General features: G+C 38.2%; 1 protein-coding gene across 3 annotated transcripts in view; it reads right to left on the reverse strand.

Annotated features, from left to right (window-relative positions):
• The window catches only part of LOC143106372 (drebrin-like protein), a 72,225-nt gene extending 55,546 nt beyond the window's left edge, over positions 1–16,679 (reverse strand). For 2 of the 3 annotated variants that reach the window (XM_076270646.1, XM_076270645.1), the window contains exons 1-4: positions 16,407–16,679; positions 5,879–5,934; positions 3,408–3,520; positions 1,639–1,713 (exon numbers count right to left, since the gene is read on the reverse strand). In XM_076270646.1, the coding sequence (XP_076126761.1) occupies positions 1,639–1,713; positions 3,408–3,520; positions 5,879–5,934; positions 16,407–16,489 (327 nt within the window). In that variant the 5' untranslated portion in view covers positions 16,490–16,679. The remainder of the gene's footprint in view (positions 1–1,638; positions 1,714–3,407; positions 3,521–5,878; positions 5,935–16,406) is intronic. The other variant, XM_076270647.1, reaches the window with a different exon arrangement.

The following is a 16,679-nucleotide window of genomic DNA, read 5'->3' on the forward strand; positions in this document are numbered from 1 at the left end:
GGAGCATAATAGGAACAAAGTTATGATCAAAAAAATGATCAGGGACGAAAAATCCGAGGGGGCACGTGCCCCCTTAACTTCAGTGGGCATGACGCCACTGCTCCTTTCATCAGCTACAAGACATTGGAGACTTTGGAATATCTACTCTTTTTTCCTCTTTTTTCTTTTGTTCTTGATATGTGTGGCACTTGTACAGATGTGAGGGATTGAGTTTATTTTTTCTATCTGTTGTATAATGATATATTCAAAATATTGAATTGATGCAAATGTAATACTTGGTGGGCTAATGTAGGCCATAGGCTATTTGCTCAAAATTGTCTGATTCATTGACACGAAGATCTGACTGATTGGTGGACATGGGGCATTGCCCACTATTTTGTATATTTATATCTCCACCCACTCATCTGCTTGATACCTGACCAAGACCTCTTGTCACTTACAAAACAGTGTGCGGGTATCTCTTTATTTTTTCATATGTTGATTCAGCCTTATACCCAAGCACTTTTTTAATTTTTTGTAAATGTGCGTGCACTTTCAGTCAATAAATACTTTGAAATACTTTGAAATTTGAGTCGGATCAGCTCCAAAAAATAATGGGTTTTCCTCAACATGTGCTACAACTTTCCACCATTCCACCGAAAATTGTACCCGTACTTTTTGCAATGTTGACAGACGGCTACCGCACACCACTAACGTTTATAAAAATTATATATTTATGGAATATTACTAGACAGGTACATCTGATTAGCATTACTGTTTATTGTTAAACTGCAATGAAGTGAGCACCAGCCAGCGGATGACTCTTATAGTCTACCATGCACCCGGACAATATTGTGCGCCTTGCCCTAAATCTAAAGCAGCGCTACAAAATGAAGAGGAAACACTGCGGAAGAAAGTTTATGTATTTACAATAAACTAGACTACATCACAATATGGGGACGATGAAACTGGACTGGCCATATTAACCTCTGACACAATCTACTTATTGTTAAATTGCAACGTGAGCGGCAGCCAACAGGGGAGGATGGATACGTCGGCAGGATCATTTAAAAGGCAACCACACCTACATTGTGTGTCTGGCCTAATTCTGATACCGTGACAGCATTAATTTTGCCGTGGTGGGCCGCCATCCCAAAATCAACGTAGAGGAAACGCTGTTGACCAATAGCATAAATGAATCATGAATGCCTTGTCCACTCATGAAAGCCATATCCACTTAACTTTGGTCTCATACTCATTTAACACTAGCCTAGAAATCTAGACGCACCTTAGCGGCAGCCAGGGTAGTCTAGCAACTTTCTTTTGGCTTGAGAGCTGGAAAAATTAAACTCCGATAAGGCCAATCACATTATGTTGAGGCGGTAGGCGGGCTTAACATAATGATTGATGGCAACGGTTCGGCGTGAATTCCCTACTTGAAAACAAAGAAGATGCTATTGTGTACAGAGGGTATTTGAAAGACAACCGATTATCCCACCCCTCGGACTGAGCACTGTGAATGGTGAGTCCCCAGACCCTACAGTACATCTTGATGTGGGTCTGGCTCGTCAGGCTAATTTAACACATCATCAAATCAAAAATTATTATTATATGGGTATACTGTACTAAATAATGGGCACCATAGGAATTTGCTGTTACCTTGAGAAAATTAGCAATGGAGCTAACATGATTGGCACAGATTCCTTTTCTGGCATCCTTCACCCCTTCACCTGTCTAAAAGAGAAATAAAACAATAGAACAAATTGTGAACTAACTCTTGTGTCCAAGACACTATGATTCTACAAATAACTCACTCTTGCAGACCTGCTGTTTGAGTACCAGTAAAAAAAATCATCTTATGTAGGCCTACATGCGAGCAGCCAAAGCCAGATGATGTTGACAAAAACAACAAATACGCCTGTCAGAGGTGTGAAGTAACAAAATACAATTACTTTGTTACTGTAATTTTCAGGTACTTTACTTGAGTAAAGTTTGTCTTTCAGACAATTTTGAATGTTTTCTGCAAACACTTACTATATAATATAACTTGGAATTTACACTGAACCCCTTAATTTAATTTAAGTGCCATTGAATTTTCAGTGGACTGAGTAGATTCATGCACAGATGGGGCAAAAACACAGTGAAATGAGCCCTTATTTTTTTTACCTTAATTTCCAAATAACTGTAAAAAGTAGCCAGGGATTAGTCTTGCATTCATGCACAAACAAAATCTTCTACAAAATCACATATACTCTCTAGTAGGATAGCATATTTGTAATAAGCCTATTTGTGAAAACATAGACTATTTAGTTAGTTCAAATTAACATGAAATCACACTGCATTAACTAAAAGCCCTAAACAATAATTTCTCAACAAATTCACACAACTAAGGTAGGTGACCTATTTTGAAACGAAAATTACACATTCACATCACACTTAATGTAATACATGATGGGAAGTGACCACCATGCACTATTGCCAAAGGAGTACTTTCAAAAATAAAAAACTCACCTTTTTGTAAAAGTTAAAAAATGGTGATTGCTTTCTATCAGCTGGAAAATACTAAAACTATCCATCTAGGGGTGTCACGATTCTCCAAATCCTCGATTCGATGTAATTTTCGATTTTAAAGTCACGATTCGATTCGATTTTCGATTTTTACAAATATTACTATTAATGCATTCCTTATATGTTATTTACTCTTTTTGGCCTTTTCCTTTTCTTTTTCAGGGGGCTTTTATTTTGAAACCGCTTTGAAACCGTTCCAACCGCGAGGTTGTAATGTAACCAGAACTAACATTAGGCTAAAACAGAGACGTGAACATAGTAAAATGAAACAACACAGAATGTTAATTTGATTGTTTCAGCACACTCCGAAGAGACCCAAGGTTAGTGTTCATGGAATATGTACTTATAAATGTACATTTTAAGCCTTAAAGTAACTTTGGACTGTAATTAGACCATCTTTTCACTTGCTAAGTTGATTAGGCTAAGTTAGGTTTAATTGACGTGAATGAACGAATACTTCCACACCGGTGATTTCAAAGTAGCAAGAGGGGCTTTGATTTCGGTAGGTTGATGTGTAGGCCTACATGTATATTTTAACTGGCTGCAGCCTAAAATTAGAGGAGTGTTGATGCTGCAGTTCAGCACGTGCATGTGTGTTTGTGCGTCTTGGCATACATGCTGGACGTGATATTGGGGGTGTGGCTGCATCGTCGATTCTACTTTTAAGTTCGAAGTTCGAGATTGAGATGTAATTTCGATCGATTTCGAAATAAAATCGAAATCGTGACACCCTTATATCCATCTACTTTATCTAATGATTGATGCATTATTATTAGTTGATTTTCTGCCATTAACTCACCATGCAGACTTCTATGTGTAAACACATCTTAAAAGAAAGTGAAAGAGGACAGGTAACTCACCCAGTTGATCAGAACATACTTGGGTAGGCCAGAGTTAGGGTCTTTAACGCCGCAGAACCCATACATCACTTTACCACTGTTCAACTCTTCTATGAGCTCTTCCAAGCCACCATCTGGAAAAAATACTTCATTTAAACAGGTGCAATAGAGTGGGGAAAGAACCCGTAGCTTATAGTTTCTAGCATTAGCATTTTAAAGGTGCTCTAAGCGATGCCACAAGTTTTTTAGGCTAAAACATTTTATGTCACTTACTGCAAACATCATCTAACCAACCGCTAGCTGCCTGTGTCCTCACTGTAAAAAAACGTGATCTCTGTGGACAGCCCAGGCTCCAAAAACAGCAACAAAAACAACCCGGGCAAACCTAGCCCATAAAAACATAACAAACTGTTCCACCAAATCACAGACGAGATGCGCGTTTAGGAGAGTTTCAATTGCACGGGAGCAGCACAGGAGGGAGGGGGAGGAAGTAGTGAGCTAGCTCTCTGTTTGGTTTGAAAGTCAACAAAAGTGACATTACCCAGCATCGCTTAGAGCACCTTTAACCCTTCCTGGTTCGTAAGAAAAAATCTCAATGGGATCACATTAACGATCATGAGGAGAATGGAAATGTTCCATAATGGATGCCTCCGACGAATATGCCAGATCTTTTGGCCTAATAAGATTTCCAACAATGAACTGTACAACAAAACGGAAAGGCGGAGCATCACCAAAGAGATTACGCACAGACGCCTGAGATGGCTAGGACATGTGTTAAGGATGGAGCAGAACCGCATCCCAAAAGTTGCCTTAAGATGGACACCACCAGGCAAAAGAAAACCTGGGAGGCCCAAAAAGCGTAGAACTGTGACCCAAGCGCTGGAACAGATGAACCTGTCATGGGGAGAGGCCCAACATGCTGCCAGGGACCGAATGCAATGGAGAGTGCTCATGAAGCCTTATGTCCCATAGGGGATGAAGAGGAGTAGTAGAGTCAACTTGAAGGAAACAACGTCGTCTTCTAATGTGCCAGCAACAGTCCTCATTTGCATGACTGTGAATGTTTGGATTTATGGGCATGCTGAGCAGGTGCATGTCCATTATGAGAGAAAGTGAGAGCAGGCAAGGAGAGGCTGCCTGAAGGTGCAAATAGCTCTACAATGAAAGAGCTATGACATTATGAAATTATTATTTTGAACAACGTAGTTATGGTGGGAGGCGTGTGTTGCTTGTAATGCGCTTCAGGAAACACCGTTTTTAACCCTTAGAGGACTATTGACGCAAAGTGCGTCAAAAACCACACCTATTCTTCTCTGTTGAATTGCTCCGGAACTATTTGTCGCAGCGATATGAAACCTTTATCGTGTGACATTGCAGAAGTGGGGCTTTCCAACGAGGCACTTGTCTGTACAATCAAGTATTCAAAGAAGAAAAAATCATGAAATTAAACCTAATTGCATCATATTTAGTCTATACTTCTCTGCGTTCACCTGCGCAGCCATTACTCTCGTTTGAATTACTCGCGAACCCGTGATCGCATAGATATGGCACGTCCTTCTGGGTCAAAGGGATCACGTTATAAAAACAGACGAAGTGACAGCAAAATATTAAAAATCAAATCAAATCAATGCAAGCATTAATACATGAAATGGTGGCAGCCTGGGTAGCCTAGACCCAATATATACAGTAGCATGTGTCATGGCACTTACAATGACCAGGATAAATACTTAAACTAAAGGTAGTGAAAATAGAGCGGGCCTCATAGGGTTAAGTAGCAAATGATTTGTAAGGAGTTTTTCTTCTTTAAAAGGCAGCTTCCCCAGTCGGGACTTTGCTTCTTCATTTCTCGGCTGTCCTTTCCCTCGGTTGCATTATGACACTGGTAGGTTGTGTAGCTTTATTTGCCAACCTCAGTGCTAGCACATAGGATATTAGCCTGAGATGGGAGGGATGGTGAGATGGAACATCTAACCTTCTGATTGTTTGCTTTAGCCAGCAGGGGACACTACAATTTAAGATCATTCATTGCATTTAAACTTAAAAAGTGAAGATCTGGAAAATCTAAGGCGGGAAACATTTTACCAGTAGTGTATTAGGGGTATGATCTGTGAATTATCTGTAAATGCCCAGATAATGGTAAATGGTGGAGACAGGCTCAAAACTAGGGGTGATAATTGTAAACCGATTTTCAATTCCTCTCATCGATGCGGGCATGTTTTTTGGCAGTTGTACTGTGCATTGCAAGAACTCAAGTGTCGTGACATTGATATCAAGTCTGATGGCAAGTGCAAATATCATGTAATTCCCAAAAGCATTCATTTAATATCCATACAGCCACTTCAACAGAAAGCAGCCTAGCCAACCCAAGAGGATTAATTAACAAAATCTATATTTTAACTTTTCAGGGACCATCAACATCTTTAACATAGCACAACATTTAAAAAAAAAAAAAAATGCTTATATATATAATATAATATAAATGACTCTCTCACCTCCCTTTTCTGCAAGCCGAATGTCATTGGTATTTCCTTCATAGGTGAACAAGGCCCTGTAAAAACAAAAAGCATATATAAATGCTCTCTCACAACAAATTCTGAAATATTTTACACACCAATAATCTGACTTCAGAAATAAGCATTAATAGCACATCTGACATCCAACATGTTGCCAGCAGTTTCCAAACTGAACAACTAAGATATGATACTATGACACATGATTATATATTTTTATATACCCATTTAAATGTCCATAAATACAATTGGTTGGATGGTGGTTAAATAAAAATGGGTATATAAAAATAAAAACACAGCATTCACTGACCAAAGTACTGTACAAAGAAAAACAAATTATAATAAGTATGCAGTTGACATATTAGACTGAAAAGTTTTTTTAAAAGAAAAAAAAAAGTCCCATCTATTCCATTGAGATTTTTATGATTTAGAATGCTATACCCCAAAAGCTGGGAATTCCGGCGATTTTTCAAATGCATCTCCATTTTTCGAGGTCATCAAGTACTGTCGGTATGGAAAAAACCCCTGAAAACAATCGGTTTTACCTAGCTCGAGTTGCTGCAGCCAACAGCTAAAGCAGCAAGGCAGCTACAGCGCTACACTCTGGGGGCATGTTGATGAGCCCCCATGTACACATCATATGCGCTTTTTTCCGTACTGACAGTACTCGGTAACCTTAAGAAACGGACATCTATGTGAAAAACATAGACGCTGGAAAAAAATGTGTATGCATTTCACAAACAACCAGAGGCGGACAGAGTACACAGCTTCATTACTTGAGTAAAAGTACAGATACCCTTTGCTAAATTTTACTCAAGTACAAGTAAAAGTACAACAGTCAGATGTCTACTTAATTAAAAGTACTGAAGTACTTGTTTTTAAAAGTACTTGAGTATCAAGAGTACAAGAGTACATTTTCTAAATATTGCATTACTACTGCCACAGTGCTTACATTTCAGAAACATCCTACATGGAGTTATGAAAAATGTTAATGTTAATACTAGGGGTGTCACGATTCTCCAAATCCTCGATTCGATGTAATTTTCGATTTTAAAGTCACGATTCGATTTGATTTTCGATTTTTAAAAATATTACTATTAATGCATTCCTTATATGTTATTTACTCTTTTTGGCCTTTTCCTTTTCTTTTTCAGGGGGCTTTTATTTTGAAACCGCTTTGAAACCGTTCCAACCGCGAGGTTGTAATGTAAACAGAACTAACATTAGGCTAAAACAGAGACGTGAACATAGTAAAATGAAACAACACAGAATGTTAATTTGATTGTTTCAGCACACTCCGAAGAGACCCAAGGTTAGTGTTCATGGAATATGTACTTATAAATGTACATTTTAAGCCTTAAAGTAACTTTGGACTGTAATTAGACCATCTTTTCACTTGCTAAGTTGAGTAGGCTAAGTTAGGTTTAATTGACGTGAATGAACGAATACTTCCACACCGGTGATTTCAAAGTAGCAAGAGGGGCTTTGATTTCGGTAGGTTGATGTGTAGGCCTATATTTTAACTGGCTGCAGCCTAAAATTAGAGGAGTGTTGATGCTGCAGTTCTGCACGTGCATGTGTGTTTGTGCGTCTTGGCATACATGCTGGACGTGATATTGGGGGTGTGGCTGCATCGTCGATTCTACTTTTAAGTTCGAAGTTCGAGATTGAGATGTAATTTCGATCGATTTCGAAATAAAATCGAAATCGTGACACCCTTAGTTAATACCTTGGAGAATGTAAAAGGAATTGAAAGTAAAATCAAGTCATTTATATCTTTTTACCATGTTGCCAGGAATGGGCAGTATTTCTAATACATGTATATACGTATTTCAAATACAAATACTTTAATTTAAACATTTGAAGTGAAAACTATCATTAACTTGTTCAAAAAATTGAAATAGTCTGGCAAGGTGGGGCCACAGGTTGGCACATTCCCGGGATGGACCTGCTGCGTCTTCATCCATTGTTTCGTCCATGGTTTCATCTCTTATCTAAATCTAACCATGGAGTTGACTTTGGCGGAAAGCTGAAGGTGATTGCTGATAGGCTGTCCCAATCAGTGGCGCCTGCACAATCCAATCACATTTGAGAGGGAAACAACAAATTGAGGGTTTCCGAGATTTTTGCTTTTTCCTTTTTTTTAGTAGTAGTAACGGGTACTCACGGCTATGGATAGAAATGTAGTGGAGTAAAGAGTACAATATTTGCCTCTTAAATGTACTTTAGTAAAGTCATGAGTACTCCACCAAAAATGATACTTGAGTAAAGTACAGATCCCTCAAAACTGTACTCAAGTACTGTACTCAAGTAAATGTACTCCGTTACTGTCCGGCTCTGCAAACAACCAAAGGCAGGTTAAGACAGGTAAATCAATTAGAAAATTGAATAGCAGACTTACAAGCACACGTGTTATCTTTATCGTTATGTCACTGTGACTTGTGGTTGGCATATAGTTTTAGATGCACGCACCAAATTTGGTGGGTGTATGTAACTCCCAAAAACAAACAACTTTTATATTAACATGCCATTAGCCACGCCCACAGGAAGTGAGGTAATTGAGATTTTGTGCGTTGTGGACATGATCAATTTTAACGAAATGGACAAAATGGACAATGCCTTAACTCATACATGGGCAACATACGGCCCGCGGGCCAGATCCGGCCCGTGGGCTTTCCCTGACCGGCCCGCATAAGGTCCGTGTAAGAACAATAGTCAAGAGCCTAGCATAGAGATAATGCATGCAAATCAATATCGTTGCTTTTATTTTGAAAGCGACTGCTATTTGTACGCCCATACATTTGTGCGTGGATGCATACGACGTAAACACCCTCACTGATGTGCTGGTGAATAGAATTTATGCTTCTGCGTCGACACAATGCAGTTGCCTTTACGTCGGCGTAAACCTTTCAAAGTTTTGTGTCTCTTATGTCTGCGTCGCTCACCACCGCAAAGGTTGTTAGAATGAACTCCTACTGCTGCTCGTTGGCGATACGAAGTGTTCATTTCAAAACGTTACTGGCAGATAGACAGTTTACAATCGGATAACCCCATAATTGTAACCAAAATATGTCTGAGTTTATTTGCAAAGCTTATGTTAGCGAACTAGTATGATGCTACTACCCACAGGTTGCTTGAAGCAGCCGGCTCAACACACAGAGCGAGTTGACCAATCACAGTTATGTGCTTAAAGTTAAAGCAAAAACATAGCCTACATTTTTTAAATAGTTTTCTTTGTGCATGTTGATTAACTAATGACAGCCTACTATTGTCTGCTCCACATTTTCGTAGTCTAATTCTGTAGTCTAATTAATTTAATGATGGTAATGATTTAATGATGAAATATTGCTGAGTGTTGATGAAATGGTGGCACAGGCCTATCGGTTGTACTGACTCCTCCACATTTTCATAACCTAGCCTAATTATATAGATATTGTAGTACTTTTTTATATCAGTCTTTGAAAACTGAAAAAAATGTCAATGTCAAAAAATCATTTTCGAGAATGAGGATTAAATACTGGACATAGATTAAATATTGCTGTTTTTCCTTTGTCTCCCTCACATTTTCATCTGTTCTTACGACTAGTAAACAAAACCATATGATTTACTTAATGTTATACAAGAACAGAATAGAATTGAGTTCAGACTTGAGTTCGGTATTTTGGGTCCGGCCCTCCTCAACAGTCCCAGTTTGTCATGTGGCCCCTTGGGGAAATTAGTTGCCCACCCCTGCCTTAACTGATTAATCTGAAACTATATAAAATATTGGATATTATTGTGATGATATTCACATGTGTAATTCACATGCCTAGCATAGCGCCACCATCTGGCCAAGCAGGAAATGTGCCAGAAATGTTCTATGCTTTGAATGAATGGTCTGAAACTTCTCAGGTTAACCCTTAGAACCCGATTGACGCAAAGTGCGTCAAAAAACACACCCTTTCTTCTCTGTTACATTGCTCCGCGGCTGTTCATCCTTTATACCTTTATAGCATGACAGAGAAGAAGTGGGGCTTTCCAACGAGACCACGCACTTGTCTGTACAATCAAGTATGACATTTTTTAAAAATCATGAAATTAAATCAAATAGCATTAGGGCTGAAACGATTCATCAAGTTACTCGAATAACTCGATTACAAAAATTACTCGAGGCAAAACCCCCCCCACCACGCGTTGACAATAGTTGTCCGTTACCCGGCTTTAGGTGGGTGCATTTGGTCAGTTAAAAAGTTATGAAAAGTAGCCTGCATAGTAGCCTAACTACATCCACATACAATATCTTATAATAGGCCTACAACAACGCCTGACAAGGATGTATTCGTTTGGACAACATTAGGCTATAGCCTAGAAAGGCTAAACTTAGGCTACCTTCAGTTTGTTAAATGTAAAGCCTAGCTTAATGTTACCTTTTTTTGCCCATCTGAAATAACTCCTAGCTTTGCTCCTTCCCTCCTTTCTGTTTTTGTTGTTTTCAAAAACCTGTTATCCGCGAAACTTTCCCCCCACGGACCATGGACCATCCAACGCATTCAAAAGTAACGCATTCTATTAGCTATTCCAGGCGTCATGTTTAATAAGCTGCCCTTTTTTTGATGAACACATACAGAGTTTATAAATTATATCCTTTAATTTCATGTTTCCATATCATTATGACCTGATTCGAAATTATGTATTTATTCATGAATTAATTACAAAAGATTTAACATTTTGATTTTACACCTGTCCGCCTTAGCCCTTTTCATCTCGCGTACCCCCTAGAAGCAGCTCGCGTACCACAGTTTGGGAATCCCTGGGCTAGATAGATTGATAGATGGCCTACTTTATTGACGCTTGGTGAAACAGCATGGAGTGCATGTTTTCGGTTCAGATGCTTGTTCTTTTCCTTTTTTGAGTATGTAATGATCCCAAAACTTTACTTGAAAACTTTAGACATTCTCTGCCGTTTATGGACATCTTGACTCCGCCATCGCGCCAACTAATTCAGAACATAGACATAATCTATGATTCAGAATGTATCACGATTCATGCGCTAGTGGTGTGCTTCCCGAACAACGGTCCGTGTGGAACAATAAAATCCCTGCGCGTCATAAGAATTTAACGAGGCTTCGAGACAGGGTTTTTGCCTCGAGTAATTTTTACATAAGAATTTTTATAATACGCTTTTTATATTTTAATTCTTTAAAAATGAAAATAAAATCAATGCTAGTACTAATACATGGCAGATCTGGATAGCCTAGACTCTGCTGAAAAAAACAATATATAATATGTGTGTGTGGCACTCACAATGACCAGAATAAATCCTTATGAATAAAGGTAGTGAAAATGCCCTAAAAACAGCTTAGGGTTCTAAGGGTTAATAGATATTATGATTATGATGATATCCAGACACCCAATGGGCCTGCCTGGTATAGCGCTACCACCTGGCCAAGCAGGAACATGTGCCAGAAATTGCCAATGCCTTTATTGATTGATCTGAAACTTTACAAAATATTAGATATCATTATTGTGACGATATTCACATGTGTAATTCACATGCCTAGCATAGTGCCACCATCTGGCCAAGCAGGAAATGTGCCAAAAATGTTCAAGGCTTTGATGGATTGATCAGAAATTTTGTGTGCCAGAAAAAAAAAAAAAAAATAGCACACGCATCAAATATGTACATTTCAAAAACGGACCACGTCGGGGCTTTGTTGGATTCCGAAATGTCACGGGTTGCGGCCCGCCATTGCCGCTTGCGGCTATATTTTTCATTGTTTTTATTCAAAAACAAACTGTGAAATGTGCTTAGGACAGTTACGCCATATGAGCTTTGTCTGGTTTGGTTGAAATTTGTGAAAAACAGGAATATGAATGGCATGCTCTATACGTTCATATAAAACAGCATTTTCTGAAAAAAATGACCACATTTCTTTTCTTTACAGATTTTGCTATTATTTAGTTATGTTTGACACTCAACGAAAAAAAAGACCATGCCACGTCAACCACCCCAAATACAGAATGAGACCTACTGTACACCAGCAAACAGACACATTAACAACAACCAAAGAACAGGGGGTTAGGGGGTTAGAAAGCCCAAATAATAAAGGTGGTAAAGACTTAACTTAAAAGCAGCGATGAAGGGAGCATGTTTTGTGTCAAGGGGTAACTGGCTCCACAGACGTGGTGCAGCAACTGCAAATGCTCTGTCACCTTTATTCGAGCTGTGACTGAGGTACAGACGTGAGCTTTGCCCGCATACCCGAGAGACCTGCGGGCTATATCTATCTAGCCTACCTATTAACGACAGGAATGTCTGTGTGTGTTTGTGTGTAGTGTGACCACATCTCTCTTGAACCGTAATCAAACTTGACAGTTGTCTTGTCAAGGACATTGAGTGCAGTGCCAAGTTTGACTTTGTTTGGATAAATTATGCAAAAATAATATTGTTTAAAAAAAGCACATGTTGGCTTTTGCAGCACGGAGGGGGACGGGGGGCGGGGGCTAACAAGAGTTAAGATGCAAGATGCTGACTCAAAGGTTCGTGTCACATAGCCTACCCATCTATGTTCTGCCCCTAGCTTTGGAGAAACCAAAAGTGTGGCACCGCCTCTCATCTCTGGGTCATTCCGTGTGAAATCACCCAATTTCAGCACAATTTGGCAGGTGACCCTCTCTGAAATCTGAAAAAAATCACAGGTGTTTGTAGACCAAATACATGCATACATCTAAAATAGTATATCTGTATAACTAATCGTTGCAAAACTACAGCCCTTTGAAACTTCAAGTCATTTTAAGCATTGTGGTGAACAATCCTTTTTGTTCAACTTCCAACCTTATTGGCTCTTTTGCTATTTCACACACATTAGTGAAACTATGTGAATAGAAGTACATTTTCCTGTTGAATTAAAAAATCCAATCGGATCAGACGTATCTTGTGTACTTTCCCCTCTGCAAAGCTCTGAAAATGGCTATAAATTCATAATGTGAAAAGACATCATCATCTTTGAGGGCTTCTCATTCAATAAGTATGTGACACAAATTCATCAGATTTTTTTCCTACTCATGTATGTATTATAAGGTCATGTCCATGCATTAACTTTGGTTGTTATCATTATCATATTTTCAGAGCATTTCTTTAAAATTGGGCTTGATTTTCAAAAAGCCTGTTTTCATCTTCTCATTTCACCACGTGGACAGTTAACATGATTTTTTTTAATTTTCCCATATATCATTCTGAATGTGAGGATCATCTGCCCAAAATGTGGGCTTGTTGCTGAGTTTCTTCATTGAGATAAGATTTTTTACAAATATTGTCTATAAATCCACTGAATTTGTACTTTATCTGCAGTACCACTTTGCACCACACGTGGTGCTCTTTTAATACAATGGAAGTCAATGGAAGAGTAAGAGAGTCACTTGTTTGCTGCACATATCCAATCTAAACACACAGTTTATGGTTCATAGTTAAATTGCTCCAAATAATTATTGCAACATGAACAACATACTACTCATACATACATTTTATTTAGAGAAAATAAACTGATCAAGTAAATTATACACTCATAAGACTGACTGGTCATCATACATGCAGCAAGAGGATTTAGCATAATTACCATCTTTGTAACGGGTTTTCTACACCAGCTTCAACCTATCAGTGCCTATGTGAGTACTTTAATAATTACTAGCCAGCTGGTTAGGCAAAGTCTATATCCATCGTCATATGCATGGGATGCAGTCCTCTGTGATACACAGACAAAGAGCATTAAGATGGAGATCAGTGCTTTGTCTCCATGTGATCTGGGAGTTGGAAAATTAATGTCATAAAGGAACATATTCAAGAAACAATGGTTTTCTAAAATTCAGTTCATCAAGGTATTTCACTTGATGAAGATGACCATGTGTGTTTCCATCACAAGTATTCATAACAAGGTTTGAGGACTCGTGGATCCAAGAGGCATTCGTAAAAAGATGATAACTCTTTAGTATTGATTTTTCTGCATCTGACAATGCACTGAATTTTAGAAACCCCTTTTTTACTTGAATATGTTGCTTTATTACATTCATTCTCCAACTTCTTTCCTAGATCACATGGAGACAAAGCACTGATCTCCATCTTGATGCTCTTTGTCTGTGTATCACAGAGGACTGCATCCCATGCATATGACGATGGATATAGACTTTGCCTAACCAGCTGGCTAGTAATTATTAAAGTGCTCACATAGGCACTGATAGGTTGAAGCTGGTGTAGAAAACTCATTACAAAGATGGTAATTATGCTAAATCCTCTTGCTGCATGTATGATGACCAGTCAGTCTTATGTGTGTATAATTTACTTGATCAGTTTATTTTCTCTAGATAAGATTTATGTATGAGTAGTATGTTGTTAATGTTGCAATAATTATTTGGAGAAGTTCAACTATGAACCATAAACTGTGTGTTTAGATTGGATATATGCAGCAAACAAGTGACTCTCTTACTCTTCCATTGACTTCCATTGTATTAAAAGAGCACCACGTGTGGTGCAAAGTGGTACTGCAGATAAAGTACAAATTCAGTGGATTTATACACAATATTTGTAAAAAATCTTATCTCAATGAAGAAACTCAGCAACAAGCCCAAATTTTGGGCAGATGATCCTCACATACAGAATGATATATGGTAAAATTTAAAAAAATCCTGTTAACTGTCCACGTGGTGAAATGAGAAGATGAAAACAGGCTTTTTGAAAATCAAGCCCAATTTAATAAAAATGCTCTGACAATATGATAATGTTAACAACCAAAGTTAATGCATGGACATGACCTTATAATCCATACATGAGTGGGGAAAAAATCTGATGAATTTGTATCACATACTTTTTGAATGAGAAGCCCTCAAAGGTGTAAAATGTTTTTTACATTATGAATTTATAGCCATTTTCAGAGCTTTGCAGAGGGGGAATTACACAAGATACACCTGATTTGATTGGATTTTTTAATTCAACAGGAAAATGTACTTCTATTCACATAGTTTCACTAATGTGTGTGAAATACCAAAAGAGCCAATAATGTTGTAAGTTGAACAAAAAGGATTGTTTACCACGATGCTTAAAATGTCTTGAAACTTGAAAGGGCTGTAGTTTTGGAACCATTAGTGATACAGATATACTATTTAAGATTTATGCATAGGTTTGGTCTTCAAACACCTGTGATTTTTTTCAGATTTTTTAGGAGAGGGTCACCTGCCAGCCACTGGGTGATTTGACACGGAATGACCCCTCTGGGCTCTAGGCCTATTTGCACAGCTAGACACTAGCCTGGCTCAGTGGCCCAGTGTCCATATACGGATTAAGCCTAGTGCTTCATACTCTTTCACAATGAAATTCTTTGACGTTCTCCTTAACTTTGGGACTAAAACATAATGCATGTATGGGAAAGCAGTCCCCTATGCAATAATGACATTATGGTTAGGCTATCTATGGTTATTACTTGTCTGTAATAGATGCAGGTTTTTAAGCAAGGTCTACATACAGGTCCATCTAAAAAAAAATAGAATATCATGGAAAAGTTCATTTTTTTCATAGTTAATTTCAAAAGGTGAAACTTTCATAAGCTATATTCATTACACATAAAGTGAAATATTTCAAGCCTTCATTTTGTTTTAAACTAGATTACTCTAATCTTGATGATTACGGTTTGCATCTTATGGAAATCAAAAATCCAGAAACCTCAAATTATTAGAATAAAGAATTTATGACACAGAATGGTCAACCTAAGATGAGCTCTTAAGTCAAAACACCAGCAATAGTTTCCAGAGCCCTTTAAATATCTCAGTCTATGCAGGACAATGGACTTTTACATGATATTCAAATTTTCTGAGATGCATCAGTATTTTATGAATGTAGGCCTGGTAATATCAAAAGTGCTAATGTGCCCCTTTATTTGAAGATTTACAAATAAGATATAAGATGCCAACATGTATAAATGGTCTCATATGCAAAAAGTGGAGAAATAAAAGGTTCCAAACGTTATACCATCTCCAAGACAGTGTTAATGGCGAGGTTCAAGCACAAAATTATGACCAACATGCTAACGTGACCCCTAACAACTGTAACGTTAGGCTAACCAATGAGGAAGTAATACATTTATTGCAACTAGCTAGATTACAACCGGAAGATGCTGTCTTTGGATGTATCAGTACCAGAGAATGTCAGCGAAACCGTTATAACTACAATAACAAACAGGAAGTGTGCAGCCTGTCAAACAAACTAAACTCATTTAGTTAATAATCACACTGAAATACCTTGCAGTAACCGTTTAATAACGAACGGTTTAAACTAAGACCCAAATTGGTTTTGCCAACGTTAAAGTCTATCCAACTTACCTAGCGATAGCGATCTGAAACTGCACGAACCAGGATACGTTAACTGGACCTAGGCTTTTGTAATTTGTGTCGTTAATCAAACATAGAATGTAGAACTAGCCTTACGTTAATTGTAGAAACCCTACCTAGTTAACGATCTAGCTGTCGGAAAAGGAATCGGACTTACCAGTTTGTTTTAGATTTCTCATCCACCACTTCTTTATATGCTGCTGTAAGGGCAGGGCCGTTTTTACTCAGATTTACTGACATATTGTGTGATGTCAGTGTTATAAGCCTGTAACGAGTTCAACAGAACTGGTTGCTGGGTGTACGAAAATTACGATAGCTGTGCAGTTGTATGCAGGGTTGTATGAAAATGCTTCCTCTAACGTTATTCTATCAGTTTCTAAATAACAAGCGTTCTCATTGCGTTACTGTACCGCATGCGTATTCGCATCTT

The sequence above is a fragment of the Alosa pseudoharengus genome, unplaced genomic scaffold (genome assembly GCF_046254945.1).
Source record: "Alosa pseudoharengus isolate Yale_2024_CS ecotype anadromous, Long Island Sound unplaced genomic scaffold, YU_APseudo_1.1 YU_APseudo_1.1_scf_6, whole genome shotgun sequence".
Lineage (NCBI taxonomy): Eukaryota > Metazoa > Chordata > Actinopteri > Clupeiformes > Clupeidae > Alosa > Alosa pseudoharengus.